The following is a 15,212-nucleotide window of genomic DNA, read 5'->3' on the forward strand; positions in this document are numbered from 1 at the left end:
AGTGGGTCCCCGGCTGAGTGGGGAGAGCTGGGGCAGGTAGGCGTGAATGGGGGATGTTGAGGTTGTGTTAGCGACTCTAAGAACCGGCCCATTTGCTTCCTTGCAGACGACCTACAAGGGCAAGTCTTCCTTCCAGACCTACTCCGACTACCTGAAATGGGAGACTTTCTTGCAGCAGCAGCTCCAGCTCTTCCCTGACAGCTCCGCTCTCCGGCACGGGTTCCAGACCTGCGAGCACTGGAAGCAAATCTTCATGGAGATCATAGGCAGGGAGCTTCAGCACCATATCCTCCCTCCGTCACCCTGGCTCGGTCATGGATCTTCACCCCAACTCTCTTATTCTTGTGTGTTGTGGGAGCACCCCCAGGCCCCAGCCAAGATCAGGCAGCCATTGTGCTGGGGGCTGTACGAACACCTGTCCAGATGCTCACTGCCCCGAGGAGCCCACAGGCTAAAGAGACCAGACAGAACCAGGCTGGGAGGGGAAAACGAGGCCTGGAGAGGAGAAGCGATTTGCCCACGGTCACCCAGCCAGGCAGTGGCAGAGCAGGGGTAGAACTTGGCTCCCCTGACTCCCACTCCATTGCCCCAGCCCCTTCATCCTCCCCGTCACGTTTGCCCCAGCGGGAGTTAGTTCCCAGCTGGGCGAGCTGCCCCATAGAAAGGCCCTGCTCAGCTCGGCTCAGCTCAGCTGGGAGCGTAGCCGCTGCTGCAGTCTGGGGCTGGAACCAGGCCGCTTGCTCTCTTGCAGGTGTGCAGAGCGCCCTGTATGGTCTCCTCCTCTCGCTGGTTATCTGCGTGGCTGCAGTCGCCGTGTTCACCACCCACCTTCTCCTCCTGCTGCCCGTGCTGCTCAGCATTTTAGGTAAGACACCCCAGAGGTCTTCTGCTTCCAATTGCCAGCAGGAATCCTACAGGACTTGATTCTCCTCTCGTTTACACTGCTGTGCTCCTATTGACTGCACTGGAGTCACTGCTGATTTACAACAGAGTGACTCCAATGGGCCTGATTCTGATCTCGCTTTTGCCAGTGTAACTGCACTCGCCTTGCTCCTGATTGCCCAGGGAGTGGGTGGGAAGGGACTCAGGATCCGCGTTTGCAAAGGGTCCTTATCTTGAAAGTAGATTTTTTTGTTTTCCTGTCTAGTTTCTGGAGCATTTTCTCTACACAATCTCCTCTGTTGGGTTAAATAAGGGTTTTAGCTACCCAAACTCCAGCCCTGCCTCTGGTGTATAATAATGTGATTAAGGCCCGTGTGCTCTGAATAACAATCACTCTCCTTTCCTAAGATCCTCAGTAGGAGATTATAAACATGGAATATTTTAGTGGGTTTGTTAGTGTTTTAAACACATTTGTAAATAGCTTGCCTCTGCCTGGCTGGTGATTTGACCATATTATGGACTGAGCATGTTGCTAAACTTCCCTTTTTAAAAAGCAAATCATCATTTGAAAATGATTTAGTCTCCCACTCATGACTCACAAATAAACATCACTTTCTTCTAGAAACCAAACACATGCAGAACGCAGACAAGCAAATCAAAGGGGTTTTGTAACATGGGTGCTGCACCCTCTCCCTTTTGGGCTGTGCTTCATCACCAAAGGTTACTGTTGATCAGTGGTTCTCAACCAGGGGTACACGTAGCCCTGGGGGTATGCAGAGGTCTTCCAGGGGGTACATCAACTAATCTAGAGATTTACCTAGTTTTACAACAGGCTACATAAAAAGCACTAGCGAAGTCAGTAGAAACTAAAATTCCATACAGACAACGTCTTGTTTATACCATACACTGAATATTTATATTCCAATTGATTTATTTTATAATCATATGGTAACAGTGAGAACGTGAGCAATTGTTCAGTAATAGTGTGCTGGAACACTTTTGAATTTTGATGTCTGATTTTGTAAGCAAGTGGTTTTTAAGTGAGGTAAAACTTGGGGGTACGCGAGACAAATCAGCGTCCTGCATGGGGTCCAGTTCTCTGGAAAGGTTGAGAACCACTGACAGTGGTCGGTCAGTCTGTATATCCCCATACATAATCAGTCGGTCTGTCTCTCTTGTACAGTCCCCAATCACTCTAGTATCTGAGCGACTCACAATCTGAGAGCATAATTTGGAAGCTCCACTCCTAGGTTCTCAGCAGAGCTGCGGGGCAATTTTTAAGCAAATCGTTTTTCACCAAACAAATACAGATTCTTAGAAACAGAAACTGTTTGTGGAACCAGGTCCATGTCGGAGGCTCTCCCCACTTGAAAAAAATCATAAAAAATTAGACATTCCCAGTTTTCTGGTTTGAAAGGACTTTTTGTTTTGAAATTTAAGCTAATTAGACTGAAAAAAAAAAAGGGCAAAATCAAAATAAAATCTGTCAATCGGCAGAAATGAGAAAGGTCTGGGGCTTTCTGATTCAAGAGTGTTTTCGAGATGTTGACTTTCCATCCCGATGGTAAGAACGTCCATACTCCCAGAAAACATCTGCTATGAGAGGAGAGCAGCATACCCAGTTCTAGTTCGGGGTCTTTCTCTGTCCGATGCGGGGAGGAAGGGATCCGCTGGCTGGGATGCCCTGTGGTCGGCGGCGGTGCACAGGGCCGTAGCTGCTTCATTGACTTCAGTGGAACTGCTCGGATTGATGCTCCCTGTCCAGGGAGTGCAGGCTTGATCTAGCCCGAAGCCTAACTTCACTTGCTGTTCCCCTTTCTCTGTGCAGGGGTCGTCTGCCTGGTGGTGACCATCATGTATTGGTCCGGCTGGGAAATGGGAGCCGTGGAGGCGATTTCTCTCTCCATCCTTGTCGGCTCCTCCGTCGATTACTGTGTGCACCTGGTGGAGGGCTACCTGCTGGCAGGGGAGAACTTGCCCCTTCAGCAGGCCGAAGTGAGTTCCACCCCGGCCTCTTCCTCGCGCTGATGTGGGGGCACGTTGGACGCTGGCCAGGGCAGGGCCTTTCTCGCATGGAGCGGAGTGGGGAGGGGAAGCAGCAAGAAGGCTACATCCTCCTTGGGGAGATTCCTTCCCCCCCATCAGCCCCAGAGGAGTTCCCTGGGGCCCAGGCTGCACCCCCAGGCTTTGACACAGGACTCTGCTGCACCGCGGCTGGCAGAGTGGTGGTTCTGAGACGGGGCCTTGTCCCTAGAACTGGCCCCTCCCTAGTACTTTGCCCTTATGAAGACAGTCCCCGCGCTGGGGTGGTCGCTGGAGTCCAGGGGCCTCTGTCTCTTCCCCTCCCACTATGGGTACGTCTATTGTGCAGCCAAGACACTGCAGCACCAAGGCTCAATGGTCAGGATGACTGGCTCAGGCTGCGGGGCTGGAAATAGCAGCCTGGCTGTCCGGGCTCGGGCCGGAGCCCGGGCTTGGGAACTCGGCAACGAGGAGGGTCTCTACGCTGCTGGTTTTAGCCCTGCGAGCCCGAGGCAGTTGGCCAGGGCTCTGAGGCTTGCTGCTGTGGGTCCTGTATTGCCGTGTAGACACACCTTGAATGCTGTGCCTTGCTGCGCTTGGCCAGGCTCCTTCGGGGCAGGACAACTGAAGGGCCAGGAAGTGGCTCTGCTACATCTTTGGCCCCATGCTCACTTTTCCCACTCCAGGGGAATGACTGGGGCTAGACGGGGGGGAATCTACAATGCAAGGGTCAGACTTACATCCCTCAAACTGGCGTAACTCCGCTGGCTTCAGGGGAGTCCCTCCACATTGACCCTGGGGTAACGCTGCTTTACAGGTCTTGGCTCTGCTGGGATTGTAACCCGGGTGCAGGCTGTCAGCAGCGGACTTGCACCTGTCCTGTGCGATCTGTATGGGGGATGCACTGGTGCCACTTACCTTGAGAGCAGCTCTGCACGAGGGGCTTGCACTGCACTGCTTGCAGCTGCGCCGGGGGCTAAAAATAGGGTGACCAGACAGCAAATGTGAAAAATCGGGATGGGGGTGGGGGATAATAGGAGCCTATATAAGAAAAAGACCCAAAAATCGGGACTGTGCCTATAAAATCAGGACATCTGGTCACCCTAGCTAAAAACCCCATGCAGACGAGGCCCCAGCCCTCCTGTGCCTTTTGAGTGCAAGCACCTGCTGCCCATTAATGCCGCCATCTGCCTCGCCAGGATGCCACCTCCTGCCGCCAGTGGAGGACGATCGAAGCTGTCCGGCACGTGGGCGTGGCCATCGTCTCCAGCGCTGTCACCACGGTGATCGCCACTGTCCCGCTCTTCTTCTGCATCATCGCCCCCTTTGCCAAATTCGGGAAGATTGTGGCCCTCAACACGGGCGTCTCCATCCTGTACACCCTGACTGTGAGCACTGCCCTGCTGGGCGTCCTGGGGCCCAGCACCTTCACCCGCAGCAGGACTTCCTTCCTCAAGGCTCTGGTGGGGGTTCTCCTGGTCGGCATCCTGGGGCTGTGCGTCTGCCTGGCCCTGCTCCAGAGTGGCGTGAAGATCCCCCTCCCCAATGGGACATCCCTGTAGTCCCCACGCCGGGCTGCCTCCGTCTCTCTTTCTCCCTATTTTTTTAAAAGGATATTTTTTTGTAAAAATGAAAAAAAAATCCCTTTTTCCGGATGTTTTTTCAACTCCAGAGGCACTTTATTTTCTACTGGGTTTTGCTCTAAACTCGTATTTATTTTGGTGGTGATAGATGGACAGACTGACAGTGTACCAGGGCCTCAGTAACTCATGGCCTCCTCCTCCTTGTTCGTTAATGAATGGAGGGTTCGGAGACCCTGGCACCCACCCCCTGTAGGACATCCCTGTGATGTACGCGCCACCACAGACATTCCGCTTAGGCCTTCAAAATAGGACTTAAGGGAGAGGCAGGCCTTGGGAGTTTCATCTCCTGGGCCTGATCCTTGGCTGGGGTAATCTGTCTGCTGATTTACGTCCGCAGAGGGTCGAGGGGGTTTTTGGGGCGCTGGAGAAAGTCTGTTGAGGCTGTCCAAGGGTCAGTGATTCCCAAGGAAACTCCTGCTGCCACTGGTCTGTGCCCCAGCTTGTGGGGATCTAGAGGGTGGGCTGTCGTGGGAGTTCTTGGCTGAACTTGCTTGTTGCTTTGGGGTTATGCCTGTCTGGTTTGGCTGATGCAACTGCTGATGTGTCCTTTTCGGGTGCAGTCCCAGAGCCGAGAGCTCAGCGGGGTTTAGGGGTCCCTTTTCCTGAGCGTGTTGTGTGCTGGGAATGCGTTTGCCTGATACTTTATGGGCATGTTCTCCTGCCCTGGCACTAAGGTGAAGCCCTAAGGTACAAGCAGGCACCTCTGTGCCCCAGGTTCATTTTGTCAAGTGAGCTGCTCCAGGGGGCACTGGCATGGGGTCGGTGGCAGGTAGCATCTTCCCCTCTTCACTGGGGGCACTGCGGAGCTCGCCTCCACTGTTCTGAACCCAGCTCTAACGGATGAGCCGGTGCTCCCGTCTCCCTCCTGGGGCAGAGACCCTCCACAACTCTGTGCAGTGAGTGTGTGGGCATATTTACAGTCAGCAATGCAGCCACTGCTCTGTCTCTCTCCCATCCCAGCAGCCGGGCTAAGGCAGTAACAGCAGCCAGCCCCCACGGTTCCTACCGCTCATCCCCTGTGTCTCGGTATGTGTAACACCTTCCCCTGCCACCGCCCCTGGGAAGAGAACACTGGGCATTCAACCCCACCGCACAGACCTCTGCCACTGGCAGCAAAGATGCACATAGCCCTTGTCCCATTGATAAACGGGTGGGGGGCTCATCTTATGTGCTTTGGTGCTGCTGCTGGCTTGGAGCAGATGGTTTATATTAAAGTAGAATGAAATTGCAAAGTGGCGCCATTATCGAGTACATTTTAGGCATCACTGATTCCATCATACTCTTAAAATGGAAATAACGAAGTGTGGGCATTGATCTGTGGCACATCTGTTCCCCGGCAGAAGGGGCGTGGGACAGGCCCAGTGGGATCAGCATTAAACATTATTTACCAGGAGACGCGGCAGCAGGAGTGGGGCTGGGGTCATCATTTGTTTGCAGATCCTGAATCCCCAGTGGATTCGGGTTTGCTATCTGGATTGAACGGCCCCTTTTAAAACATGTAAGCGCCTAGTGGGATTCGATCTCTCCATCCCCCTTTCGCTGCCTGGGCTGGTGACCACATCACTGAGCTCAGCAGCTCCTTCTGCTCGGGTTTGTGTCCCCAGCTCAGGTCCCTGGCGGAGTCCATGGTAAATTCACTTTGTGCGTTTATTGGTGCCTTTTGAGGTGCAGGATTTTCGCTGGGAAACCGGATTTAGGACCAGACCTTACCAGGGTGTTTGGCTTCTGTTGGCTTGAATGAGAGCTGGAGGAGGGCTCAGCGCTCCTCTCCTTGCAGGACTGGGCCCTTCATCCCTTTCACTCCCTGTAAATTCAGCTACCAGATTGTCTCTTGTGCCGCTTAGGAGGGACCTGCATGCTCAGAGGAAGCCCAGCTCTGAACGCAGCCTGTCAGTGGTCCTGAGGCCAGGGGAAGTTAGGAGCAACTCTACTGCCGACAGAGAAGTCACGCTGGTGTGAGAGCAGAATCAGGCCCAGGGTTTTCCTTTTGTCCCTTCCTGCCACAGCTGCTTTGGCATTCGATGAATCCTGGGCCCATTAGTCATTCCCTGTTAGCTCAGACTGCAGCGGGGGCAGGTTTTGTGTCTCTGACCTGCACTTCTCCATGGGCCTGCAGAGCCCTACGTCCCCTGATTTCCAAGCACCAGCTTGCTCTGATGTCCCAACGTCGAGATGAATTAGCCAGCCCCCCAGCGGGGCCCTTGGTTTCACTGAGCACTGGAGGCTGGGGTACAGGGTGTGTGCCTGTGACACCGGCAGAGAGTGAGTGTAGATGGAACCGAACAGCATCACCAAAGCGATGGCGGGTCTGACAGCAGGACTAGAACTGAGGAAATGCTTCAGCCTCCTGAGGCTGATTAAAGCCGCTGTTTGTTTGTTTCCAAGTCAACAGACCGAGAAGAGGAAAGGGGCCTGTGTGTGTGTGTGTGTAATTGTGAGAGAGAGAGAGAGAAAAACAGAGAGCCCCTGGAGAGTCACTACCGCTGTGTGTGCTGGGAAGGATTGGAGTGTCTGGGTTAGGACAGAGATTTGTCTAGCCCTGCAAAGTGCGCATTAGAGCGAATGCGAGCCCAGGGGATTCTTTATTTTTTTTGCTGCATATACAAAGATTTCTGGTGTAAGTCCTTCCCCCTCCAGGTGGGGGGGCCGGGAACTGCATGCTGGGATCGCCAGCTCAGCCACTCCAGGGAGGCAAAACAGAGCAGCTGGAAACTTTTTATATCTCTTGAGGACACATGGCAAACCCCCCAGGGCAACCCAGCACCTCACCAGATTGGACCAACTCCCACTGTTGTTTGGGAGTTGGAGGCCACTCAGGACCTGGCAGGATTAGGGGCTGTCCATAAATTATGCAATGCATTAGGGGTGGGTGGGTAGGCACTTAACTTTGTGGGTTTGTTTCAGTGTCACAAAGGGCAGGCAGGTCTTGAAAATGACCAAAACGATGTGTGTAATTAATTTATGGACAGCTCCTTGGGGCTCTCCTCCTGAGTGCTGGGGCCTGGCTGCAGAGAGGTTCCCATTGTTTCTCTCTCCCCATCCCAGCTCTAGTAGGGGAATGGGGTTTGGCTAGTGTCAGGCGCAGGATGTGATGATCTGCTTATGGCTTTGGAAGGTGTTAGACAAGGAGGGGGAAATGAGAGCAAAGAGCAGAATAAGATAGAAAGTGAGGAGACTGAGGCCCCATTGTGCCAGGTGCTGCATAAATGCACAGTGAGAGGCAAAACCTACCACAGAGAGATCCATCTATGGGGCAAGACCCAGCATTGGCGGGGGGACGGGGCTGAGACACAAAGAGATGAAAGTGACTTGCCCAAGGTCACCCAGCAGACCAGTGGCAGAGCCAGGAATATAATACAGGTCTCCTGACTCCCAGGCCAGTGCTCCATCCGCTAGAGCACACAGCTCCTATCCTCTAATCCTCCCCCACCCCCCGAAACTTGGGTGATATGACCATTTAGCTTCACATATCAACCTGCTTTTAGCAGCTTTTCCTTTAGGGGCCCAGCTGCAACATCCCAGCCACCTCTCTCTTTTATCCAGCAGCGCCCTGGCCATCAGCGCACCCGAAAGGAGAACATGGCGGGACTTGAGTTTCAAAGGCTGATGTCTCCTAGCAGCGCCCTGGCCGGGTCTCCCCCAAGGGCTGCCTGTAAATAGCTGTCGGCTGCTCTCCCCTGCTGATGACCCTGCCTGCTGGCTGCCTCTAGGATGCACAGGTCACTGGGCTGATGCCTCCTTTAGCAAATACCACCCGGAATGTGTATAATGGAGCAGGACCAAACCACCCTATAGGTGCTTCAGACCCTCCACCTCTCCAAGCATCTGAGGAGAGGGCCCCTCACTGGCAAATGTGCACACTTGGCCCCAGGGAGCCAGGGTCTGCATTGGCCTTATCGCCTGTAACAACAACAGTCTCCAGATTAGAAAATGACCCATTTGCTGGAGCAAATGCAAAGGTGGGTCTGATGCTGCCATAGTGGGACTCGGAGCCCTGAAACAGCTGCTCATAGCACTGGGAACCAAGAACCAGCTGGCATGGTCCCAGCCCTTCAGCAGATGCTGTGTCTAAATCAGCCCCTCCCAACCCTCACCTGTCTCCCCTAAATGGCTCCTCTGCAGCCTGCATCTGCGAAGAGGCTCCGCTGGGGTCCTATCCTTGTAATCTCCTGGCTGGGAAAGTGTAGCCTAGTCTGGGTTCATTTCTCTCATGCTGCCCGACCGCCACACGAATGAGGAGTCCCGTTGAAATCGATTAGAGCTGGGCGGGAAATGGTTTTCCCATCCTGCAAAACTTTGAGATTTCCCACATCCCAGGTGAGTGCCAAAGCCAGTGGGCTCCAGGGTCAGTCTCTCTCGGGGGTCCCAGGAATACTGAATCTCTTAGAAAGTGGAACAGCTCCAAGAGGAGCAGTTGAGAAAGCTCGGGGACTTGAACCTGGGTCTCCTAGGATAATTCCCTGACCACCAGCTGATTGGCTATTCTGCGGGGAGGGTCTCACTCACTCCATCTCTCACCAGAAATTCCCTCCTGGACCTGGGAAATCTTTCCTGGTGAAACTGGCCTGTTCCTGCAAAAACTTGGTTTTGCCAAATGGGCATTTTCTGATGCAACGCCATTTTGTCTAAAAAATTCCTGCCCGGCTCTAAACGCGATAGGCAAGCTCTTGGCGTGGGTCACGGCACAATGCAAGCAAGGGTGGTGGGGGCAAACCCTGAGAGCCCTCGGAATAGCAGGGCGAAGGAGGGAACCTGTATTGAACAGCACCGTGGTGTCAAAAGGCTGGGGGGCTAAGATCAAGTGTAGTTCCTATTGATATTGTCTGACCTAATCAGGATCCGGGCTGCGTGTGCTAGGCGCTGTACTAACACACAGAAAGACCCAAATCCCTGCTCGGAAGGATTCCAACAGGTTAGTCCGATGCAAGCGTTCACACACAACACCTATACCAACACACAATGTTTGAACCCAAACCACTACTGAACAACCGCACCACATAGGAAAATGCAAACTGATGCTGGACACACACAGCAGCAGTGCGCAGGCAAAGCCTGGCTTTCTGGGGTAAGCTGATGCTGCAGGCTCATTAACTCTGTCATGGCTTTTAAACTACTTGATTCCTATACTAAGCCCTCAGAAGCCTGAGACTGAACTATTTGTCATGCAGCATTGCCTGTGTTGCATGGACTTGTGACTTCTGGTCCAGTGGCTGAGGAGCTGGGGATTAGCTGGTTCAGGGGATCAGTGAGAGAACGGGTTGGGATTCCTGGTGGAACGATTTTCACTGGAAAATACTGATCTGTCCAAGATGAAATGTTTCCTAGAAATGTGGTTGTGGGGGTTTTTGACAAAATTGTATTAAAAAAATATCAAAAGGAGCCTTCTGCCACGGCACACATATTCTGTTTCAATCATTGCAGTCTGGACCATTTTGATTTTTCCGTTTCAAAGCAATTTTTTAATTTTGTATATGATGTAATACAAAAAAAACCTTAAGTCATAATTGGAACAAAACGTTTAGACATTCCCGAAATGAAACATGTCCTTCGACCCAAAATGAATTTTTTTTTCAGAATTTTGTTTTGCAGGAAAATTTCAAAATTGGGTGTGTTCATTACTTTTTGGCCTGGAAAACACTTCCAAAGGCATGGAGCCTCCTGTAACATGGAAAACCCGGTTCCTCCCCAGCTGTAAGCAGGAGCCTCCCACCACTTGGCCGTAGGTGAGGATCAAAGGGTGTTGCTATTTGTTGTTGTTTGTATTACAGCGGCATGGCTGTACTGTGACAATATGAATGTAACCGTTGTTTGTGCTACCAAGAGGCCCCGAGTCAGGTCAGGACCCCACCATGCTAGGTGCTGTACGGACACACAGTAGGAGGCAGTCCCTGCCTCAAAGAGCTTACGATCTATGTTGAATGGGGGAGGGGGAGAGGGGAATCGAGGGCAGGTTCTACACTAGTGGCAAAGCTGGGAATCGGATCGTGAGCTCGCTCCTAGCCTGGTGCATTGCCTGCACTGCCTCCCTTGAGTAACATGCTGGTCTCTGTAATGAGCTGATGGGCTCAGCCCCGATCCGGGTGAGAAGTACCCATGTTAAAGTTGGCCTCCTTTGGTTTCAGGTTCAGCCTGTAAGAGCTGAATGGGGCATGGAGCTCAAACTCTCTCTTTGAGAGGGTTCTCCTGGGTGGTCAGTGAGCATAGCCCCGTGGTGCTGGTCCTGTCCTGTGGGGCATAGGGCACAGCAGATGCCGTAAAGCCAGCTTGAGAGTTAACTAGGAGAAAGGAATGGAAAATCGGCAGCATTTGCTCCGTAGGGGGAGAGGGGAACAGGCCAACAGCCAAGGGAGGGGGAGGACAAGACGGTCACTCCTGGGGCCCCCGAACCGTGGCTCTATTGGAGCCAGATTGGCATGGTTGGTTTCCTGGTCTTCAGAGATACTTTTCTGACCCTTCATTTTCTTGCTGGAGAATCTTGCTCTCCTGGAAAGCTATACAAGGCCTGTTATTTATCACGACAACTGACCTAAATCCTCCTGCCCTCTCCTGCAGCTTAGCCTTGGCCAGTGATTTACAGCCAAGCAGGACAAACTCAAAGCCTCCTGGTTATTCCTTTTAAAATCCCTCCTCCCAGTGGGTAGCGTCTACAGCTCAGCTCACACGTTTTTAATCAGCAGGAGCATGGAGCCTGAACACCCCAGAGCTAGGGCCCTTGGTAATGCAGTTGGGTGGGGTGGGGATACCTCAGCTAACTCCCCATCTGCCCTGGGTTAGGTTCAACACTGCCTCTGCTGCCTGGGGGCAAGTGTCCTTCAAGCTCTGGTCTCCTCTCTCCAGTGTAAGCAGGGAGCTGTCCTGCATAGGGTCCTATTCTCCCCCTCCGCTGTAGAAAGGCTGCTGGGAGGGCAAAGAGGGGAGAGGGAGGCTGAGTGAGCTGGGCTGGTGGAGCAGTGATGGGGCAGGAAGGTGGAAGGGTGAGGGCCAGGCAGGGAGTTCACACAACTTGGAGGTGGGTGGTCAGAGATTGGAGAGAAGGGATGGCTTTGGGAAATGGAAGAGTGGGGAGAGAGCTAGTGGGAGGGGGTGGGCTGAGAGCTGAGGGTAGCAAGGGCAAAGGGCTGGGCCGCGGCACCTTTCACCTCGTATGCAGATGTGAGAGCGCTGGCTCTCCGAGTGACGTAGCACAATCTCCGATGTCAGGCACCCACATTACTTTTGTAGGTCCTCTCCTGCCCACACTACTTTCGGTGTTCCTTGACTTTTGGAGACTGTTGTAAATAAAAGATTTTGACATTCACACTCGTGCCTCTGTTGGTCTGTCTCAGGGCTTGCACCACCGTTTGGAGGTAGCTTGGGACCTTTTAAAAGCTCTCAGAAAACTTCAAAAGTCTCTGGACCAGATTCTCCAGTGCCCTGCTTGTTGTGTCACCATTTACATCAGTGCGACGTGCATGCCAGAGTGCCTTCTGATTTACTAGTGTTTCACCCCCAGGCGGTGCTCCCATTGCACTGGGGTGAGTGCCTCCATGAGCATCAACACAAGATCTAGATCTGAGGCCTTCAGCATCTCAGCCAGAGGTTCTGAGCCCATTACAGGAGTGGGAGGGTGAGATTCTGTACCCTGTGATGTGCAGGAGGTCAGATTAGCTGATCACCATAGTCCCTTCTGGCCTTAAAGTCTATGAATCAGGGCCTGATATTGGTTGCCACACTCCATATCTGGCTATAATTCCCTATGGATTGTGCTGGCTGGCTGAGTGGAGAGCATTTAACCATAGTTGAGGCTCTTAGTAAGAAAAGACAGGCCTCCTAGGTCCTTAAGGGTGGCTGATGAGGGGAGTCTTCTCATAGGATGATAGCGGTGAGCATGTCTGCTGCTGTCCCAGTGTTTTATTACCTAGTTACCTGCTGAAGAAGTGCTGGTCATAAGCACATGGTCCAGCCTTGGCCTCTTCTCTCATTAACATTCACGTCCATCCCAAAATTGTCCATCTCCTCAAAAGGAAGTAAAATATTGTCACTCCTTTTTGACCTGAGCAGCTAGTCAAAGTTTGGCATCCCGGGGGCATTCTGGTAGGAAGGAGAAATTGATGGCATCTGCTATTTTCTTTGATGCGATCTTGTTTAGTTACAAGGAGTGTGCAAAAGTCCCATGTCTCTGAATGGAGAAGAAACCAAGATCAAAAGGAGCAGGGTCTTCGCTTACAGCCCTCAAGCCTCTCCAGCCAACGCCAGACTCCAAAGCGCTCGCCCTTGTTTTCTTCAGGGTCACAGCGTGCTCCCAGGCTCCTGCCTTTGCCTCTCATCTTCTCATTTCTCAGTTTCTGTGAGTTCTCTCATACATGGTCATCCATCCATGATGTGGTCCCAATGGTGCTAGTTTCTGGGCAGACTCGGTGGGTATGTCTGCACTGCAAAGAAAAACCCGCATCTGGCCCTTGCCAGCCGACTTGGGCTTGCAGGGCTGGGGCTGCGGGGCTGTTTCATTGCTGTATGGACTTGTGGGCTTGGGCTGGAGCCTGAGCGTTGGGACCCTCCCACCTCGCAGGGTCCTCGAGCCCCGGGGTCAAGCCGGAGTTTGGAATTCTACACAGCAATGAAGCAACCCCGTAGCCTGAGCCCTGTGAGTCCGAATTGGTTGGCACAGGCCAGCTGCGGATGTCTAATTGCTGTGTAGACATACCCTGCTAGGCTTCATTTTAGGTGTGGCCCCTTAACTGTCTCTTACAACTATCTTAAGTGAAGGACCCATTCCCCTACCAGTTTGGATGAGGTTTTAACAGCCCATTACAAGGTTTGACACAGCTCATTACAATCTAACAGAGTACAACAACAGCCACTAGTTTTGTCTAACAATCTCCGAGCACTGTTTGAACCCCAGTATGGCCTCACAGCCCCCTCTGGGAAGTAAATCTTCTCCCCTTTCAAATGGGGAAACTGAGGCATACAAAGAGCTCAAAAGACTTGTCTGACATGCCAGAGCTTGACCCGCAGCCCAGATCTCCTGACTTTCAGAGCGGTACTGAAACCCCCAGGCTCTGTATCCAGTGAACTCAGCAATGCCCCTTTCCCTGGCAGGATGAGACTACGGCACAGATGCACTGTAGAGTTACCCTCAGCTCTTACGGAGGTTTATGAGTATGAGAAAACGCCCTGCACTGTTGACACACACAAACCTTATACCTGGGTTTGGAGGTGCTTTAAGCCCAGAGTAGTTTACCTGGCTTTGGGGGTGGCGAGTTAAAGCCTAGACTCTGCTTTAACTGTGTCTGTACCATGCTTCCCCCCCCCCACCCCATTTTGCAGTGAGGACGCAGGCTAACTCGCTCCAGTGCTAATAGTCTTCCAGGGCATCCCCACAGCGTGTCCCCAGATGGAAAAAGAACAGCTCTAACCATTGACAGCGGAAGAATCCTAGTTTGTCTCGGCACAAAGCACTCTGGGAAATGCTCCCAGGCAGGCACAGGGGAGCATAGCACCTGAGAGGACCTAGAGATTGGGGTAGAGCTTTGCAGTGGGGCTGCTCACACACCTGGGCTAGGTGGCCTCAGGTGCCAGTCAGCTGAGTTCACCATGCCGCACGGATGTAGTTCTGGGGGTGGGCATTCGCTGGGCAGGGGAGTTTAGCACAGAGGCGGGTCAGGTAGTTCACTCAGCTGTCTGCTCCTGCTGCCTGCCTGACTATGAGAAGCCAACCCTTCAGGGCAGGAAATGCCAGCAGCCCAGGACAGCCGGCTCCTACGGGCATACTCTGACCCGGAGGAGGACTGGATTGGGGTGGGAGTCTTGGAGGGAAGGTCACTCCTTCACCAAGTGACCAGCTGTCCCGTGGGGCCGACGATGGTGTCACAGGGATAACGAGCCTTAGCGCTGGTGTGTGTGAGTCAGTCGTTGTCCGGCTAGGAGGCCTAACTTGCTCTAATGATGCAAAGTGCCAAAGACCTGGGTGAACCCAGCCCCACCTTACGCTATAGCCTTTCGCTTCCAACACACTGTCCTGCAGCAGGAAAGTGCTTGTAACAGAGCTGGAGCCCCACAGACATGGCTGTGTCGTCAGGAGGAGCCCATGGCGCCAAACGCCCAACTCCGGAGAAGAAGTGTCTCAATTCCATACACAGGAACCCGGTGCCCCAAAGTCATTGGTTTCTGTAGGGGAAACCTACCTGCCTGCTCTCTCCCCCTGGGGCCATGGAGGAAAGCCCAAATGAACTGAATGGGAGGATTTATGATAAGAGGGGAAAGACTGCGACTCTGCCCTGCTGAATAAGGGCATGGTGCCTTTAACAAGGTGGGCCTGTCTTGCTGCAGGTGGTGGGAGGTATCAAACCCAGGGCTGGCCTGCTCCCCTAACTCCACATGCTGAGCCAGAGGACGAGCTGCAGGGATGCAGGCCCTGCGAGGCCCAAGGAGGGAAGCACACGCTGCTGCTATGAGTCTGTGAGTAGCTCCTGGAGTGCCCCTCACTTTGGTGAAACCTGCTCAGGTGCAGTGACTCCCTGGCTGTGGGTCTAACCCTAGGGCACGTGATGGGCGAAAGGCACTTGGGTTAGCTGGGCTGGTGCCTGAGGTGACCTGGTGCTGAGTCTCCTTTGTGGAGGGGTGAGGGGCAGGTTGGAATGGAGGCGGATGTGTCTGACTGGATGGGGAACTCAGATTTGAGTGAGG

General features: G+C 53.1%; 1 protein-coding gene across 2 annotated transcripts in view; it reads left to right on the plus strand.

The window, feature by feature from the left end:
* The window catches only part of DISP3 (dispatched RND transporter family member 3), a 58,667-nt gene extending 48,037 nt beyond the window's left edge, over positions 1–10,630 (plus strand). For both annotated transcript variants that reach the window (XM_050931878.1, XM_050931879.1), the window contains exons 18-21: positions 107–266; positions 752–865; positions 2,711–2,877; positions 4,104–10,630. In XM_050931878.1, the coding sequence (XP_050787835.1) occupies positions 107–266; positions 752–865; positions 2,711–2,877; positions 4,104–4,466 (804 nt within the window). In that variant the 3' untranslated portion in view covers positions 4,467–10,630. The remainder of the gene's footprint in view (positions 1–106; positions 267–751; positions 866–2,710; positions 2,878–4,103) is intronic.
* Positions 10,631–15,212: the final 4,582 nt, after the last annotated feature.

This window comes from Gopherus flavomarginatus, chromosome 21 (genome assembly GCF_025201925.1).
Source record: "Gopherus flavomarginatus isolate rGopFla2 chromosome 21, rGopFla2.mat.asm, whole genome shotgun sequence".
NCBI classification, from domain to species: domain Eukaryota; kingdom Metazoa; phylum Chordata; order Testudines; family Testudinidae; genus Gopherus; species Gopherus flavomarginatus.